The 17,412-nt window shown below is 43.3% G+C and overlaps 1 protein-coding gene across 2 annotated transcripts in view; it reads left to right on the top strand.

The window, feature by feature from the left end:
• The first annotated feature begins 1,576 nt into the window (after positions 1–1,576).
• LOC137804673 (C-Jun-amino-terminal kinase-interacting protein 1-like) overlaps positions 1,577–17,412 on the top strand; it is a 17,314-nt gene continuing 1,478 nt past the window's right edge. Inside the window, exons 1-12 of one of the 2 annotated variants that reach the window (XM_068604067.1) lie at positions 1,577–2,092; positions 7,383–7,458; positions 9,243–9,803; positions 10,655–10,930; positions 12,081–12,320; positions 13,473–13,548; positions 13,632–13,798; positions 13,897–14,000; positions 15,908–16,018; positions 16,269–16,339; positions 16,465–16,563; positions 17,287–17,412. The exon at positions 17,287–17,412 is cut by the window's right edge and continues 1,478 nt beyond it. In XM_068604067.1, the coding sequence (XP_068460168.1) occupies positions 2,021–2,092; positions 7,383–7,458; positions 9,243–9,803; positions 10,655–10,930; positions 12,081–12,320; positions 13,473–13,548; positions 13,632–13,798; positions 13,897–14,000; positions 15,908–16,018; positions 16,269–16,339; positions 16,465–16,563; positions 17,287–17,359 (1,926 nt within the window). In that variant the 5' untranslated portion in view covers positions 1,577–2,020 and the 3' untranslated portion in view covers positions 17,360–17,412. Of the gene's footprint in view, positions 2,093–7,382; positions 7,459–9,242; positions 9,804–10,654; positions 11,228–12,080; positions 12,321–13,472; positions 13,549–13,631; positions 13,799–13,896; positions 14,001–15,907; positions 16,019–16,268; positions 16,340–16,464; positions 16,564–17,286 lie in introns of both variants that reach the window. The other variant, XM_068604066.1, reaches the window with a different exon arrangement.

Genomic DNA, 17,412 nt, shown 5'->3' with positions numbered 1-17,412 from the left:
GTAAAATAAGATAATCCTATATTAGTCCCTCAGTGGGGAAATTACAGGATTACAGCTGCCTTGCTCACAGTAAATAAAGATGAAGCTCAAGTGATATAAATAAACAGTAAAACGCTAATACAACATTAAATTCATTAATTTAACAGTAAGACTAATATTAAATATACAGATGTAATAAAAATAAGTGTGTAAAAGTATTGCACAATAAGTAAAAATGTATATAAAATACATTCTGAAAAGACAAAAGTACATTGTAGTCATAGTTTTTAAAATTGTGTGTGTGCGTGATAAGCTTTGTTTCTCACAGAGTTTTCTTTTGGTTGCCATATTTTGCTGTTGTATAATTGTTAATGTCGTGATGTTTATCCATCAGTGTATGTGTGTAAATAAATGTTGAAGCACTTTGACGGAGCCAGCAGAAAGGAGACTCGCTGAGGAATTGGACCGTTGACTGATCTGTAGATCCGTGTTTCAGATTTCAGATTCACGACTCTGTTAGCGGCTGCCTGAATGAATGACAGCTTAGTTGACATTAAGTAAATAACTTGGACTGACTGGTTCAATCTTTTAGACACCAATCCTCCCCCCAGAGGACGAAACTTATGGTTTGGTCCATGAGGAAGTTCAAATAGAGACCTCGGCTGACTTCTCTGAACTAAACGCTCTCTAACTTTGTTCTGCTTCACTTCATCAAAGTCAGAGAGAATGTTCTCATCTTGTGCTATGATCTGGGTCAGAGTTGGACCTGAAACCTTTTCATTTTTGCTGTGTCATCTTCATTTACTCTTAACTGGTAACATAACAATTAATATTTACACATCTGAACAAAATCTCACATGTGTAGCTTTTAATTATAACACCAAAATGATTCAAATCGCCCTAGTGGTAGTTTGGGTATGCAATTTTTGAGCAAAGACCTAAAAATATATATATACATATTTTTTTAAAGAAGGTTTTTCCTGCTATGCTGAATGACAGAATCATGGTTTTCTACATGATGTGGCGACTGTATGGTAAGTACTGTGATAGTTTTATTGTCTGCATTACTGATTACTGGGCACAATGTGACATTGCTGGTCGACTCTCTGATTGGCTGACATATTAATTAAACTAGCAGACTAGTTCTTGGTTTACTGGTGATTTTTTTTTTTGCCTAAGTAGTTTTCTGGTTGGCTGACTGACCAATGAGGTTTGTTGACTGACTGAATTATTGACTTGTTTGTTAGCTGCTGGCTGACTGAACGCCCGAACGATCGGTTTACTGACCCGCTGCTGGACTAAAGGAGTGATTGACTGACTGTTGGCTTGCAACATGGTTGAATGACTGGTTTGCTGCCTGCTATTGAATGACTTGGCTTGTCTGCCTCCATTGTCTCGTCATGGGATCACTGTTACAGTATAATCTTATTGGACTGGGTTACACACACAGACACACACACACACACACACAGCCTTAACTCACGGAAAACGCTAGAGGCAGATGAGCTGATGATGTTATGCCTTGCTCTGATTGGTTGGCCCTGACTGCCTCCTCCCCCTTCTCTCTCCGTCTCTGCATCTCTCCCTTTCTCTCTCTCTCACCACCCTGCCTCCCTCTCTCTGTCGGCCCGTTCTCATCCCATCACAATGCAACACTAACCGCATCCCTCGCTCTCATACTCCTCCTTCCTCTTTCTGTTTCTCGGCCTCTCCTCTCCGCTGTACTCTGTCCCTGCCGGAAGATGATGGTGCTGGTGGGGATGATGATGATGTGACGCTGCAGCCGGCCAATGATCAGGCGAGGAGGGAGTGGAAGGGGGCGTGTTCAGAGGCTGAGCTAGCATCTGATCGATGCTGAGGAGAACGCCGAGGAAGAAGCGGAAGAGAGGAGGTAGAGGTGGATGGGGGAGGCCTTGTTCAAGGTGAGGAGCGCCAACGCTGGTTTATTAAAAGAGGAGAAGAGGGGGAGGAGGAGGAGGAGGAAGAGGAGGAGGGAGGTAGGAAGCTGTCGCCTGTCAGAGGGAGATCAACCTGCGCTGTCATGGACAAATATCGACCCAAGAGACCAACCACCCTGGCTCTGTTCCCACAGCTGCCACAAGCTGGCACCCAGGTAGGGAGGCTGGGAGGATGCCTTGTTTTTCAGATGAGCTGGGCCGAGTGGTCCCAGTGTGGATACGTGAGTATGTGTATGATCCTGGGTTGTGTGTGTGTGTGGGTGTGTGTGTGTGTGTGTGTGTGCTTCCAGGGAGGATCCTGTCTTCAGAATGAGACAGTTTGTGTATGCTGTTGGTTGTGTGTGTGTGTGTGTGTGTGTGTGTGTGTGTGTGTGTGTGTGTGTGTGTGTGTGTGTGTGTGTGTGTGTGTGTGTGTGCTGGCAGTGGGATGGTTATTAAAATGGTTCAGCTAGCTGTGTGTTTCTGTCCTGCATTAATTAGGTTTGTGTTTTGCTGTCAGTGTTCTCAACAAATACCCCTAAAATATTGAGAATATTCATATTTATTGGTCAATCTGTACCATGTCGCTTTACAACGGACCCACATATGAGCGGTCAGGGGTTCAGCAACTTGCTCAAGGACACGTTGACAGAACATAGTGCTTGTTGTGGGGACTGACCCTGATTGCGCTGTGAAAACAAGAGGATCCCATCTGCTCTGCCATCTTGTGAAATACTGTATTAACAAGTATGTCTAAGATGGGTCAGCTGTAGCAGTGTCTTCTAGTAAGAGAACCGAAAAAATAAGATTGCTATGAAACCAGTGTGGATGATTGTGAAGTGAACTGTAGCTAAAGCGCTGGCTGCTCAGGCGGTGAGCAGCAATGAGTTGTCTCTGGAGGGAGCCAGCAGTAGTGACTAGCACTTACTCAGCAATACTACACTTGTGTATTCTTTCTGTTGCATCGGTTTACTGTGTCACAGAGCAGAGTCATTCACACCTAACCTGGTTTCTGTCAACAACAACATCCAAATCACTCGGTATGGAAAGGAGTTTCTTTTGTCCATTGGAACAGGACATGAAATCCCTCTTGTTGTGACGGCTTTTGTCTGTCAAGGCCCAAATAATAATGCGATGGAAAGACGGTGGAGGTGGAATTTGGTCCGATTTAGTGTAGCATACAAGATGGTAGCCTCGTGTGATGGGAGCCTGGACCTGATCATTTTACAGCTGTGCCGTTGGTTCTTGGCTGGCCTCTCGTGACATCAACACACAAAGGTTTTAGTCTTCTGGAGAATGTTGTTTATTAAAGCCTGCCAGAAAGTAAAAAAATGCACTCATATCAAAGAACAACATGTTGCATGCTGGGGTGTGAGCGTGTATTGACTGGACTGCATTTAGCTGCCATCACAAACACATCGACCTCACTATTTTTCTTTTTTTTTTTCATAAGTATGTCTTCATTTGAGTTTATTACTGGAGCACATATTGCAAGATACGATCATCAATTTGTGTGGACATTTTGAATAGTGTAGGTTGAGCCCAAGCAGCTCTTTTCCCGGCGCATAGATGCGGAAGAACGAGAAGAATAAGAAACGATATGAATTCAATAGGTCCTCCGCTCTGACTACGTCACTGCTTGGGCCCTAAAAAAAATGAAGAATGAAAAAGGACTTCAGAATAAACCAGCAACAGGAGGTTGGTGACCTCCCGTTGGGCCCACGATCTTGACCCGTTTCCATCATGGCATCCAGGCGGCAACCTGCTTTAGGGTGGGACTACCTTGTGATTGACAGCTTGCTAACCAACCAGAGCCGTACACGGCCTCTCCACGTCACTTCTTGGTAACAAAATACCAAGATGGCGACAATCGTAATCCAAGATAACGACGGCCGGCAAGGTGAACTTGAGCGGCAGTCCACAAACTAATAGCTGACGTCCCGGTGACTGTGTCCACTTCTTATATACAGTGTATGGTGTCATCATCAAGCTGGTGCACTGTAAGACAGAGATCAGGACTCCAGCGGGACAAGAGGAAGCAGACACCGTGTTTATGTGACCCGGTGATATACCCCACACTACATCCAGTAAACAGGAGCCAGAGACTACAGTACCAAGGGTTTAGGGCTCATTCAACTCATTTACTAAATGCTAAATGGACTTTTACTTTGGATAGTGTGTTTATAGTCTACTCACCACTCAAAGCACATACACACTCATTCATACACTGATGGCAGAGGCTCACATGCAAGAGGCCTCCTGCCCATCAGGACGTTTTTCCAACTGAAAGATCCTATCATTCTTTTCCAAAGTTGTCTCATCTCCATGAGGAGAACAATTGTATACGCAGGCTGCTCTTTAGCAGTGGTGTGTTCAGGCACTGAAATCTGAGACCAGAACATCGTCCGCCTACTTTGCGTTGCTGTGGAGAATTCAAACCCTGTGTCATGAGCAAACGTGAGGAAAAGTAGAATGTGAATTTGACAGTCATGCCTATACAGTGTGGTGTGATGCGACATATTCCCTTCCTCCTATTCCTCCAGTGTGCAAAAGGTTTTTAAAGGCATGTGGTGGAGAGGAGGAGGATGAGGAAGAGGAGATGCTACAGCTGATGCAGCACACTGCTAAAGTCCAGGAAGGGGACCACTTTGAAATAAGTAATAATAAAAAAGTAGTTTTCTGTAGCTTCTGAGTCTCCACACTGTTTATTGCTGTTAACAAAGAAGCTATTCAGCATCACAGCAACCACATTGAGCCCATGGCATGTTACGTTTGAGCGAAAGTCATTTTTAAATCACTTTAAATGGAGTTAAGCCTAATTAGACAGAAACTGAGTCAAACCTGCTCATCATTCTCAAACCTTCAGCCAATGAGGATTCCTCAGTTTGCTTTGGTTACATGGTGATGCTGTTAGACCTGAGGATGTTATGTGATGCTGTTAGACCTGAGGATGTTATGTGATGCTGTTAGACCTGAGGATGTCGTTATGTTGTTTGGAGTTGCAGAAGATAGACACTTTAATCATGTGTCCATTCCTTTGAACTATTAGCTAACTATTTTAACTTTTAATTAATGCTATTATTATAAGCTATGTCAATTTTCGATATCTTTCCTAACAGTTTATCCATTACTATACATTTTCTATTTGAACCATGTACCCATTAGCTTTGCGATCTGTTGCAATTGTTTATCCTCTACTTTTAATTTCTATTTCATCTAACTTTTAGCTGTCATTTTTTACAAGTCAGAGTCCTTGTAGGTCCGGTTGGACATCACTGCTTAGTGCAGTATAGGTATCACAACAACGGAGATAAAGCCGACACAGCCTGGCCCACCGGGGGGTAATTTGATCGTGTTATCAGGTTCAAGTTTAGCTAAACCCGTCTGCCCTTTTCTCCCTGCAGCCCTGCATCCCTTACCAGCCTCACAATGTGTGCAAAATGATCACGGTGTGAAAGCAAAAGTCAGGGAATGATCAACGTTTGTTTGTTTGGGAACTGTGCAAAATTGTGAGCAAATCCATTGAGTAGAGAGAGATTTCTCTGAACATGTTCATCTGCTTTGGGCACTGAAGAAAAATCTGGAGTTTTGCAATTTAGTGCCATTTTTTGCATCTGATTGCAATTATCCATATGGTAAAGCATAAATGTGTTATTTTCTACCAAGAATACAGCAGGCAGAATAAATCCAGACAAAAAGAATGATGTTCAGACTGATATCAGGTCAGTTGGGGCGCAGCTCTTTAATACGTGATGACCACTGGTGTACGTCATAGCGTGACTCTCTTTCTGGATGCAATTCAACTGTAACGGCGTCAGGGCTGATCTTTGTGACTATTTTTGCAACGAGGCTCATTTGCATAAACCAAATGTATGCCTTTTGAGCCAAAGGCATGCATTCAATTTTAAACAAATAGCACAGATGAGCTGAGATGCTACATCTTGGCAGCACAGGGATGCATTTCACCCGTTGAAGGCGCTACAGAAGCTCAGGACGGCCCAGTTGGACACTTTTAGTCTATTCTGCATTTTACAGCTATTGGTGTCCCAAAGATGTTTGAAGAAATCACTGGAAACGATGCAATAGAGTTTATTTTTTTAAGGTTTATAAGTATAAACCGAAGACTAACTAAATGAATATTCTGCCCTGAACACTGTCTGAGGCCAACGCTCCACCTTTACTCTTCCTGTTGCCTCGGGGTAATTTCTAAGGTCTTGGGTTCTGCCCCCCGCTTTATTTTTAGATTTTTTTTATTTCATGGCGCTGGAACTAATGGTGTAATTTATATGTTATTATCTTCATGGAAAGTCGTGAACTTCCCCTCTTAAGTATGTTCCATTGACGTCTTATTTTCCTAATGGGATCTTGGAAAGTCAGAGTCTTCCCCTCCAGACATTTTCTATTCTCGTCTTATTTTTCTGAGTCCTGACCTGATGACACCAGCAGGTCCAGCGTCCTGCAGGGCAAAGTTGTATTCTTCTCCAGCTTTGCTTTGAGTCATACTGTTACAGTGATACTAGTGCAGATACGCTGGTCGATGTGCACTCTAAACATGACACATATTTGACATTGCTGGCTAATTATAATAAATCAAACTCCAACAGTTCTTTGAAAATGAAACATTGTCTTGTTTGTGCAGGTTTTTGCAGACGCACAATCAGACAATCCTTTTGGCTTTGCTGAGCTCAACCGTCATTGTCATGAGACGTTTGAGATGAGAACGTGTTTTTACTGCTTTTCACTGATGGTAACGGGTAAATTAACATATTTTAACTGCCTTGTTACCGTGTCACGGATATTTCTGGGCATCAGAAAATGATGAACGGTATTAAAAGTGGCTTCATCAGATTTCTGTTGCTGAAAGAGAATGTCATCATTGAGAGAGCTGTGCATAACACAGAGAGAGATAATGGACTCTCTCTCTCTCTCTCTCTCTCTCTCTCTCTCTCTCTCTCTCTCTCTCTCTCTCTCTCTCTCTCTCTCAGTAACCATAGTAGCTGAATGGGGTGGGCAAGAGGGGAAAAAAAAGATGCATGATGGGATGTCAGTCGTGAGTCAGCGTTCCATGACGTCACGGCTGATTCGTTGCAGACTTCCTGGTCAACGCTCCTTCCTCTCCCCGTTCAAAAAGAGAGGGATGGTTGGGGACGGGTGGACGGACGGAGGCAGCAATTAATAGTTGCAGCAAACGTATGAAACGGGAACAGGAACATAATGTATTCATAGGTGTTGACGTTAATAACCTCTGTGTCAACATCGATGTAGAGTAATGTATCATCTAAGTTATCCAGCAGATCTCTGCTCCTTCTCAGTCAGCTTTGTGCTTTAACACCTCAGGCTTAAGAGTGTGTGTGTGTGTGTGTGTGTGTGTGTGTGTGTGTTTGTGTGTGTGTGTGTGTTTGTGTGTGTGTGATAACCCAATCACGTGCTCTGACGCTGCTTCTCTGTCTCACTAACTCCTTCCAGGACTCCATCAACAACAACTCTTTAGGCAAGAAGGACAGCTGGAAGGACTCCCGTTCCTCCTCCCCTCATATCACAGGTACGGTCCAGTACAGGTAGAAAACACTGAAATACACTGACTTTAAATAACAATGTCCAGATGGTTCTAATTTCATCTCCCTGTTGTAAATGCAGTGAATGCAGAATTAGATATTTTCACAGAATTGACATTTGAAGCTTTGTTGCCATGAATAATTAGATCTGTAAATACAATATAGATGATAACTAGATATTAGATGATAACTATAGGTTTATCTGTTGTTTCTAATCATTTGTTACAAGGTGCACACATTAATGCGCTACAATGGTTTGTATTTAAACAGCATTAAGCAGATTCAACAGCAATTTTTACTGCACTCTCATTTCATTAAATTAATTTAAAGCCAAAGAAAGATACAACTCTTATAATGGAAGGCGAAATGGAAATGTCTGAACATACAGATGTCCTATAGAGGCAGAGCCTCTAGTTATTAATAATCTGTTAATAATAATAATAACTTTATTTATACAGCACTTTTCAAAACAGAGCTTACAAAGTGCTTTCACAGATATGCAAAGCAAAAACACGACCCAAATGGCGGCATAAACATCAAAGACCATACCATAAAAGCATTGAACACAACCAAACCAAACAAATAGACAAAAAGAACAGTAGAAAACAAACAAATATTTAAAATATACGAACAACACCACGAGCCCACACCCTTGCAGTACACCATGGTAGCCTCTGCTCTGGTGCGCAGCCCGGCCTGCATGGACCCACCTGAAGACACATTGGTTGTAGGCCATCTTAGTGGACTTTACATGCCTTCAGAGTGTACTGTTTTTACCAAAAAGATGTGTCTGGTACACATGGCAAGCAGAGAGGTGCAGCCTCACAGGTGCAACAGATGGTTAAATAACTGTATTTATAAATGAAGGCAGCTGGTCCGGGAGTAGAGCTGCGCTCTTCTTCATGGATTCTTTTAAAACTGTGGATTACCTCCTTTTTATCAGGCACATTTTAAGGTTTGGGACTTTTTTAAATGGAGGAGACTGGAAGCTGCTTGCTTGCTCACTGCACCTTAACGGAGCCGGACATCCAACACAACACAACACCAGCTCTCAGCAGCGCAGTGTGCGATTTCTGGAATTATCCCTGAAGGAAAACGGAGGATGTAGCTTGTCCCGGACTGATGGACGTCACCGACGATGGCCTTTTCTCTTGGACTGAACTCCTTTTGGCAGACTGGGTTCATCCTGAGCAGGTGGGCTGAGAGACGGACGGAGGAGGAGGTGGAGACGCTGCGGCAGAGGAGAGGAAACTCGTGATGCGACTGATCCCTTTCCAGAGCTGGGCTTTCTTCCAGATCTGGACGGAGTCTCAGGGCCTTTATTAAGGAGAACGCACTGTGAGGTTGTGGACCCGTACACGTGATGAGGATGAACCTCCTATCAATAAGAGGACTGATTGTTTCCAGTGATTGTCAATTCTTCAGTGTAAGAGACTCTGTTACCTTTTGAATGCTCTGCCGCTTAGTTTTTGAGACGGTTTGGTGAGAATTGCTCTCAGATTACCTTCATTTTGTCCGGTAGGAGAGGTCAACATGTCCATCGACAGCAGTAGGAAGAGAAGAGTGGCGGGCAGACATCTATTTATCTCTCTATCCTCAAGGGAAATAGTCCTTAATATATTAAAAATGAATCATGTGCGTTTTTGCTGCTGTAATCCTCATTTCTCCAGGATAAACGGCCCACTGTATGCTACTCTGATAATCCCTTTGTGCGCAACTAATTGCCTCATACATAATCTGATACTTTTGTTTGTTTTCTGTGTGTCTTAAGGGGATCTAACACCACCAGATCTCCAAGCAAAAGCAGAGGACAAAGTCCAACACAACACGCGCCGGCCGACCCCAAAACCGCCCACAGCCAAGGGAGCCAACAGCAGAGCGAACGCTCAGGCGGCGGCGAACGCTGCAGACACGCGAGCTCGACTGCGAGAGAGGCAGACGGCCGGGGCCACGCACACCCAGTCCTCCGGCACGCCGAAGAGTCAGAAGAGAGGAGGAAGAGGAGCCCCGGCAATGAGAGAGAGGAGCCTGGGAGACATCCGAGGAAAGGATGGAGTGACGGCAGGGAAGGATGACAGGAAGGGAGGAAGACTGTGTGAGCAGTCCAGGGCGAAGGAGAAAGAGCGAAATGGACATCAGAGGCCAAGAGAAACAAATGGACTGAAGAGCCGGGGGGCCGACGGGAAAGGAAAAGTTGGCGCTAAAGAGGTTAACAGAAGAGGCGCGTTGAAGTCCAGTAACATGCAGTCCAACCAGGAAGTTTATCTTCCAGCCATGGTGGTGCCACGCACGCCGGTAGCACCCAGGACCGAGGACAAGACCCAAGACCAAGGTAATGAACCCGTCTTCAGCCCGGGGGGGGGGGGGGGGGGGTCGTGAAGAAGAGTAGTGCTGTGACGCGTCTGGCTTCTCTCTGCTAAGAGGCTAGTACTCGTTAGCTTTTGTCATGATGTATAAAGGGAAGGTACCTCTAATCCAGTGGTTCTCAAACTGTGGGGCGCAACCCTCTAGTGGGGTGCGGAAGTATTACAGGTGGGGCGCCGGGGGAGATGCAGATTCTTTAAAAAAAAAAGTGTATATATATATATATTTTAAGAATCCTTAATTAATCCCACAGTGGGGGATTATTCTCTGCATGTCACCATCCTTAGTAATGAAGGAGCTTTGTGCTGCTGTGAAGCTCTGGGGCTTCAGTGCCTTGCTCAAGGACACTTCAACATGAAACTATGGGGAGAAAATAGGGATCCAACCGGCTTCCTTGGTCATCTTTTTGCCAAATATGAGTTATTTTTTGCACATATATAACTTTATTTGCATTGTTTTAACAAAGTGATTTCACATGTTATTAGTTGTTGTCAGATGGAGCAATCTGGTTTACTTGAAAGGGATTTACATTTTATTTAATCTATTCATTAAAAAAACACGGATGGAGGAGTCTCAACAAGTTGGACCATTTTGTTCCCGTGTTGTCGGGGCGTTGGGGCTCGAACATTTTGATTCCTCCAAAGTGGGGCGTGACAAAAGGTTTGAGAACCACTGCTCTGATCTATTTAATCAGATCTGTTAAGAAGTTTAAGGTATGTAACTTGTGTGAAGTGGTTCATACAATTTCCACATTTGCAAGTAGTGTTTAAATGACTCCTTATATATCTAACTACTATCTAACACATTGTGTGTTTTAAGGCCAGAACCATGACAGGACCCAGGACCACCCCTCTAACCTGTCCCGGTCCAGCAGCGAGGGGGGGTCCAACCGAATGTCCCTCAGTTCGGATACAGAAGGGCCCCCACCAGGGCCTCTGCATCCTTCCCTGTTTCACCGAGTGGACCCCGACATCAGCGAAGAAGAAGGGGAGAACGATCCAACTCCATGCGTGAACGTCCAGATTGGCCTTACATACAAAGAAACAACAGAGATGGACTGTACCAAGTCGGAGGCGGAAGCAAGGGGAGGAAAAGGTAACTATAACACTGAGGTGGATGGCACCAACTCCAACACTCAGGGAGATGGTGCAGCTGCTCAGATTGTACCAAAGAGTGAAGCTACGGCCCTGCTAAACTATGACTCTGTTAAATACACCCTGGTGGTCGATGAACACGCTCAGTTAGAGCTGGTCAGCCTCAAGGACTGCTTGCACAGTTACAATGAGCACAATGATGACAGTGATGCGGAGACGGTGTATCAGTCAGCCAATGAGGAGGAGGACCCAGAGTATGAGGAGGAAAGGAAGAGCAGCGACGGTGCGAGGAAGCAAGGTACATATTATTTGTTTTACATGGCTCTTCTGTCCCAAACAGTTCATTAAAGGTCATGAGGTTTAAGGGATTATCCCTTTGGGAGCATGGGTGTGCTCACAAAGTCCAAAGTAAAACCTCTTGTGTACAAACTGAGTTTACAATTTGTCCTGAAGGAAACTAAAATGAATTCCACGAGTCTTACGGGATTAAGTTTTACACAACATGAGCAGCGATCTCCTCCTGTTCAATGAGCATTGGTGTCTTAAGCCAAGAAGTACTGACCAAGTTGCATGATTTGACGTCTTGGGACTCAGAACGTGTTGCCGTACACTATTTCATTCAGCATTAGCAATAAAACCATTTTTTAAAGCCATACAATTGTTTTTTAACAATATTTTGGGTCAAATTATTGATTTCTTGAGTAAGTATTTGTGTAATTTCATCTTATTTTAGTCTGTTGATCTAATGAAAGATAATATTTCTTTGCATGCAAGATATGCATCTTTAACGGCACTAGTGTGTGTGTGTGTGTGTGTGTGTGTGTGTGTGTGTGTGTGTGTGTGTGTGTGTGTGCACTCACAATGCAAAGATGACAATTTCAAACCAATTCACTGTTTTCAAGCAATAATCTGTATATGATAATACTTATAGAATAAGCGCTATGTGAAAAAAGATAGCTTAGATCATGCTTTCACTTTTTGGTTTATCTGTCCAATAAGACATGATGATGTCTTTATGAGTAGAGGGCCCAATACTCGGCCTTGTGGAGCACCACACTAGATTACACAGCATGTGTATCTATCTCTGAACTTGTAATCTAACCTTTTTATTTCTGCTCATAGTTTAACTTTTCCTTGTTTTTGGCTCCAAGACAGAAGGAAAGAGGAAGAAAAACGAAGAAAGGAGGAAGAGGAGACTAAGAAGCGGAGGGAAGAGGATGTGAAGAGGAGGGAGGAGGAGGTGAAAAGGAGGAGGGAAGTTGTGGCACGGATCTGCAAGCAGCCCAAGGTAACTTCAGTGGAGGAGTCCAATGGAGGAAGACCAGGAGCTTCCAGAAGTAAGAAGTTCCACAACCTGTTTTCCAACAACAGCAGTCATTACAGCACCACAGGTTTGTATTATCAAAATATTGAGATTACATGAAAAAAAGGGAAATGAATAATCCTGCTCCTGCGAGTTTAGACGTAAAAAATGCTGACTCAGGTTTTTAGATTGTCTGCGTCACAATTCTGTTTTCCACCATTTGATGTTGACGAGAGGATGTTTTCTGAGCCAACTTCTGTCGCCTGATAATCACTTTAAATTTTCATTTTGGTTTATTTTCAATCAATACGCTTTTTGTCATTTGTATGTTGCTGTTACTCATAAATTCATGTATCGAATGAACATGTATTGGTCACAGTCACAATTATGCACATTTAAAAGTTGCACAAATAGAACAGAATACTATAGAAATTCAATTTTATATTTTACATAGTATCCAAGACAAAAAAATAAAAAACAAGAGGCCGGTCCATAGGAGCATTATTGTATACTAAAGCTCTTTAACCCTACATATGACATCATTCACTCATTCACACACTGATGGGAGGGGCCTCCTGCCCATCAGGACTCACTAACATTCAGACAACGCTACGGTAGCAATTTGGGTTTCAGTGTCTTGGGCGACCGTGGCGCAGGACTCGTCCTTCATTCAGAGGATCGGCGGTTCGATCCCCGGCCTCGCCAGCCGGGGTCGATGTGTCCTTGAGCGAGACACTTAACCCTAAAATTGCTCCCGTAGCTAAATAAATATGTAGATAAATAGATAATAGATAGATAAACTCCAACCATTATATTATTATTATGACGTTTTTAAACAAGAAATGTAGTCGTGGGGGATTTACTCTGATAATTTTAAGTCCAGTCTTGAAATATACTTTTATTCACTAGCGTTTTAATTCTCCGGATGTGGCTGATTTTTGACTTATTGTTGTTTATTTGTGCCTTTGAGCTGTGTGCATTGATGGTTATGTTGGTTATTCTTTTACTTGTGATTTTACCTGTTCAGGTCCGTGCAGCACTTTTCAAACGTGGATTGTTTTTAATTATGCTTTTTGAATATGCGTTGCATTGACTTTGAGGGTCTCCAAGTGGAGTTCCTCGATATTTGAGATCTCCATTCCTCAGTGTCAACATTGGATCACTTGCTTTTGTGGGGTTTTTTTCATGAAAGGATTGTATGATACGATTGTGAGTCTAACATCAGCGCTGTATCACTCAGGCGCCGGCCCATTTGGTGTGTTCTCCTGTGTTTTGGACGGAGTGGAGAGACAACAGAGCCACAGAGCTGTCTACAGGTCAACACACAAACACACACACTCAAACTAATCGTGACATGTCCAAATGCACCTCACGAGACTGACACCTGTACGTTGTGTAGGTTCGTCCCCCGTCACGCAGATGAGCTGTACCTCGAAGCAGACGACCCGGTGTTACTGCTGGACCAGTCGGAGGACCTGTGGTGTCAGGGCTACAACATGAGGACCGGAGCTACTGGCATCTTCCCTGCCTTCTATGCTGTGTCGATGGCTAAAGATATTAACCAAGGTGCATTGCAAACAAAAACAGACAGAAAAAAATGAATAGCATTACTATTAACAACTCATAAATGAAGGGTTTTTTTTCTTTCTCCTTTGCTCTCGCAGTCCAAAAAGATGGCTGGATAGACCGGTTCATGGTGCAGTTCCTGGGTTCGGTTCAGGTCCCGGTCCACAAAGGCAACGACATACTTTGTGCTGCGATGCAGAAGGTACACACGGACCGCACTCAATGCACTTCACTCTGTGTTAAAATGCATTTATAATTCAGGATTTGTGCGCCAGCAATGAACAATTTGAGAAGCTGTAACTGTTGTGTTGAGTTTGGGGAAGAGGAAAATAATATACAAGCACAAAATGTTGTCTACATTTACTGATACATGTGTGACTACAAGTCCCATTGCTACAGGTGCTTAGGTGTTTTGCTCCAATAATACAGCTACACTTCCACGTTGAGCATATAGCGAGAGGGAATCTGACACTTGGCTCCTAAAAGTGTGTCAGATGTTCCCACAAAGTTCCTAAAATGTCCAAAAAAGTGTCTCTTGGTAGAAGTAAACGGTAAATCCTGACAGGAAATGCTGATTTATCAGTCACGTGACTTCCGTACTAGTTATGCGAACCAAAACCACAATATTGAAATATAAGTTTGTATCGAAAACACTGTATTGATGTAACCAGCTAAAATTGACACGAGTTGCTGGACATTTTTGGAAATTGAACTAAAAATGAGGAATAGCTTTTTCTAAGATATCATATAAACCGTTGTATGAGGATACATCGGAGCATGGAAGCTCACTGCGTTAGCCGAGAGCTACTTCATGCGTGTGTCGTCGGCTCGCCTCGGACATTCATTCATCTCCGCCTCCACCTTTTGCAGCGGGGTGGAGGCAGGAACCTCAAAGCCAAGACAAACAAAACCAAATCTGTCTGAGATTAAATGAACTGGAACAACGTGCCTGTTGCAGCAGTAATCTCTGTTTCCTTCACTGGGTACAAATCCGTATTAATACCTTTACAGCACCTTTAAAGCTCCAGGCTTAGTTTCTAAAAAAGAGAAACGTTCTTTCCTTTTCCTCTTTAGTTTTACATCATACTTTTACTTTGCAGCGGGTTACAATCCAACAGTTAAGGACCTTTTCCTGGGACAATACCAACTTCTAGTGTCTGTGGAGCTGAGATGCTGTTAAAGGGCTCAGTACTAATGCTCACGAGGTTCAGGATAGTTCAGGATGGGGGCGACTGTGGGTCAGTGGTGAGCATGCCCATCTTTCCATCAGTGGTTCGAACCCCGGTTCCACTAGTCCTGTCAATGTGTCCTTGAGCAAGACATTTAACCCTGAATAGCTCCCTGCTGCTGTGTCTACGGCGTCTAGAGCAAGAATGTGAGTTGATCTGGATAAAAGCGTCAGATGAAATGTGACGAAAATGAAAATACAGTGGCCTCGTCAGTTGTGTATTTTTTTCAAATACACAAATGTATCTTGATCAACACACACACACCACATACTGGAGGTCACAACTTTATTTGTAGAAGTTACAAAACAAGACTTAATGTAGAATAGACCTCACAAATGTGGAGTGAAAGGAAAAGATATCAGACAGCCAAATGGTGAGGATACACATTACAGCCCTCTCGCCTCGCCTCCCCTCCCCAAAACAAATATACAACAAGGCAATTTCATACACAAAAAGAAAAGAAAATCATAAAAGCAACCAACAACAACTGGCTGTTAAATTGCACTGGTGGATAATGTTGTAGAAACATATGAATATCATTACTATCCCACCTTCTCTGACCTTCAACTCTCTCACATACATCCACTCACTCACACACACGTATATATACACTTGGATTTGTATTTCTGACCCTTTTCATGAGGTCTTTCCGGAGAAGGTGTCTGAAAATGCACACAGCTCTCCACATATTTGAGCCTTAACCCTCCCGACAGGCCAGCTTCTCACCCGGCCTCCCAGTGTAGCCGTCTCAACCATAAACACAACGGTCAGATGATAGTGACACTAAGACGAGTGACCCTCCTAAACCAGACCGTGCTGCTCAGGGTCAAAGCTCGCAGGTATGTCCATCCAGTGATTTCCTGACTCTTTGTGTTTACAGGTGGCGTGTAACAGGCGGTTAGCAGGTCAGCGGCCTTCAGCCTGTGTGCTGGAGGTTAGTGTGAGGGGTGTGAAGATCAGTGTGCAGGACCAGTGTCACTCTGCACACAGGGTACGTGCACGACATATCTAACCAACCTTCCTTTCTTCTTAAATTTCAAACCTTCTTTTAATCCAGTCACCTGCTGCAGGGAATTATCATGCAGCTTAGCTGTAGTTAGCGGTAGCGCTGTGTAGTGGCAATCAGCAGTAACTACAAGCTGTTAATATTGATGTCACTTTGATTAAATATCCCAGAGAGAACATTTTGGACTTAAAACATTCAAAGTGGTACATCTCACGCTGTGTGTGTCGTCTATCAGGGGGACCAGTGTTTCCACTTCTTCCAGTTGAAGAACATCTCGTTCTGTGGCTGTCATCCCAAACACAGCAAGTGAGTCGGACCCCTGGAAGCGTGACTTCATCTAATCCAGTTCTACACTCGCATGAGCAGGTTGGCCTCCACGAATGTCCGTAAATGCCCCTCTGAACTGTACATGTCTGATCGTGCCATCGCAGGTATTTCGGCATCATCACCAAACATCCTGACCAACAGCGCTTTGCCTGTCATGTGATGATGTCAGAGGCGACATCACATCCTCTGGCCGAGTCTGTAGGGTAAGACCTATTGTATCCTACGCTGTATTTTTATCTACTCTATTGTATTCGTAGTTTCTTACTTTTGCTATTGGATATGTATATCTGCTCAGGGCCAGTGGTAGAAAGTACTCTGAAAGTAACATGAAGTACTTGAGCTTCATTTGAGTATCACTGGTTCTTGTGACTTTATACTTTAATAATACTCCAATACACAGAGAAATACTGTACTGGCTCCACCATTACACACTTCATGTACTCCCTTAGGTTTTATGTATATATATTTTCAAGCAGGAATTACGAGAAACTTTGCTATTTAAGATTTGATAAACAAAACATGTGATCAGCTTATTGACAGGGAAGCGTATACATTAAACACAATAACAGTAAAACATATTTTAATCCATCTTAAGCTCAATGCATCAATAAAATAAGCTGATAACATAGTTTTAACAACTCTACATGATAAGTACTTTTATTCTTGATTCAAATTTTGTGACAAAAAGTGAAATATTTTACATTAAGCTATTGCTCCTTTTACTTAAAGAGACTTTTTTTTTTACGAGTCATGCTACAGTTGGTTAAATGTCCTGTGTTCAGGGCTATTTATTTCAGCTGTATATAATCATATCTATCATTATATTATTCGTTATCATGATATGTGTCAGTGAGGCCAGTGAGAGAGTTGGATGATACGACGTAACAGATGCTCTCATTGAGTTGTCTCCTCTCTGCGTCCTACAGGAGGGCCTTCCAGCAGTATTACAAGGAGAACATCGGCTACTCCTGTCCCACTGAAGACATCTTCATTGAGTAACACCTCTCCCCATCCACATTATGTATTGAATACTCACTATGTGCATGTAAGCT

This window comes from Clinocottus analis, unplaced genomic scaffold (genome assembly GCF_023055335.1).
Source record: "Clinocottus analis isolate CAN_PGR_092001 unplaced genomic scaffold, fCliAna1.0.p SCAF_6, whole genome shotgun sequence".
Classification (NCBI taxonomy): domain Eukaryota; kingdom Metazoa; phylum Chordata; class Actinopteri; order Perciformes; family Cottidae; genus Clinocottus; species Clinocottus analis.
This window is presented reverse-complemented; position numbering and strand designations above follow the sequence as displayed.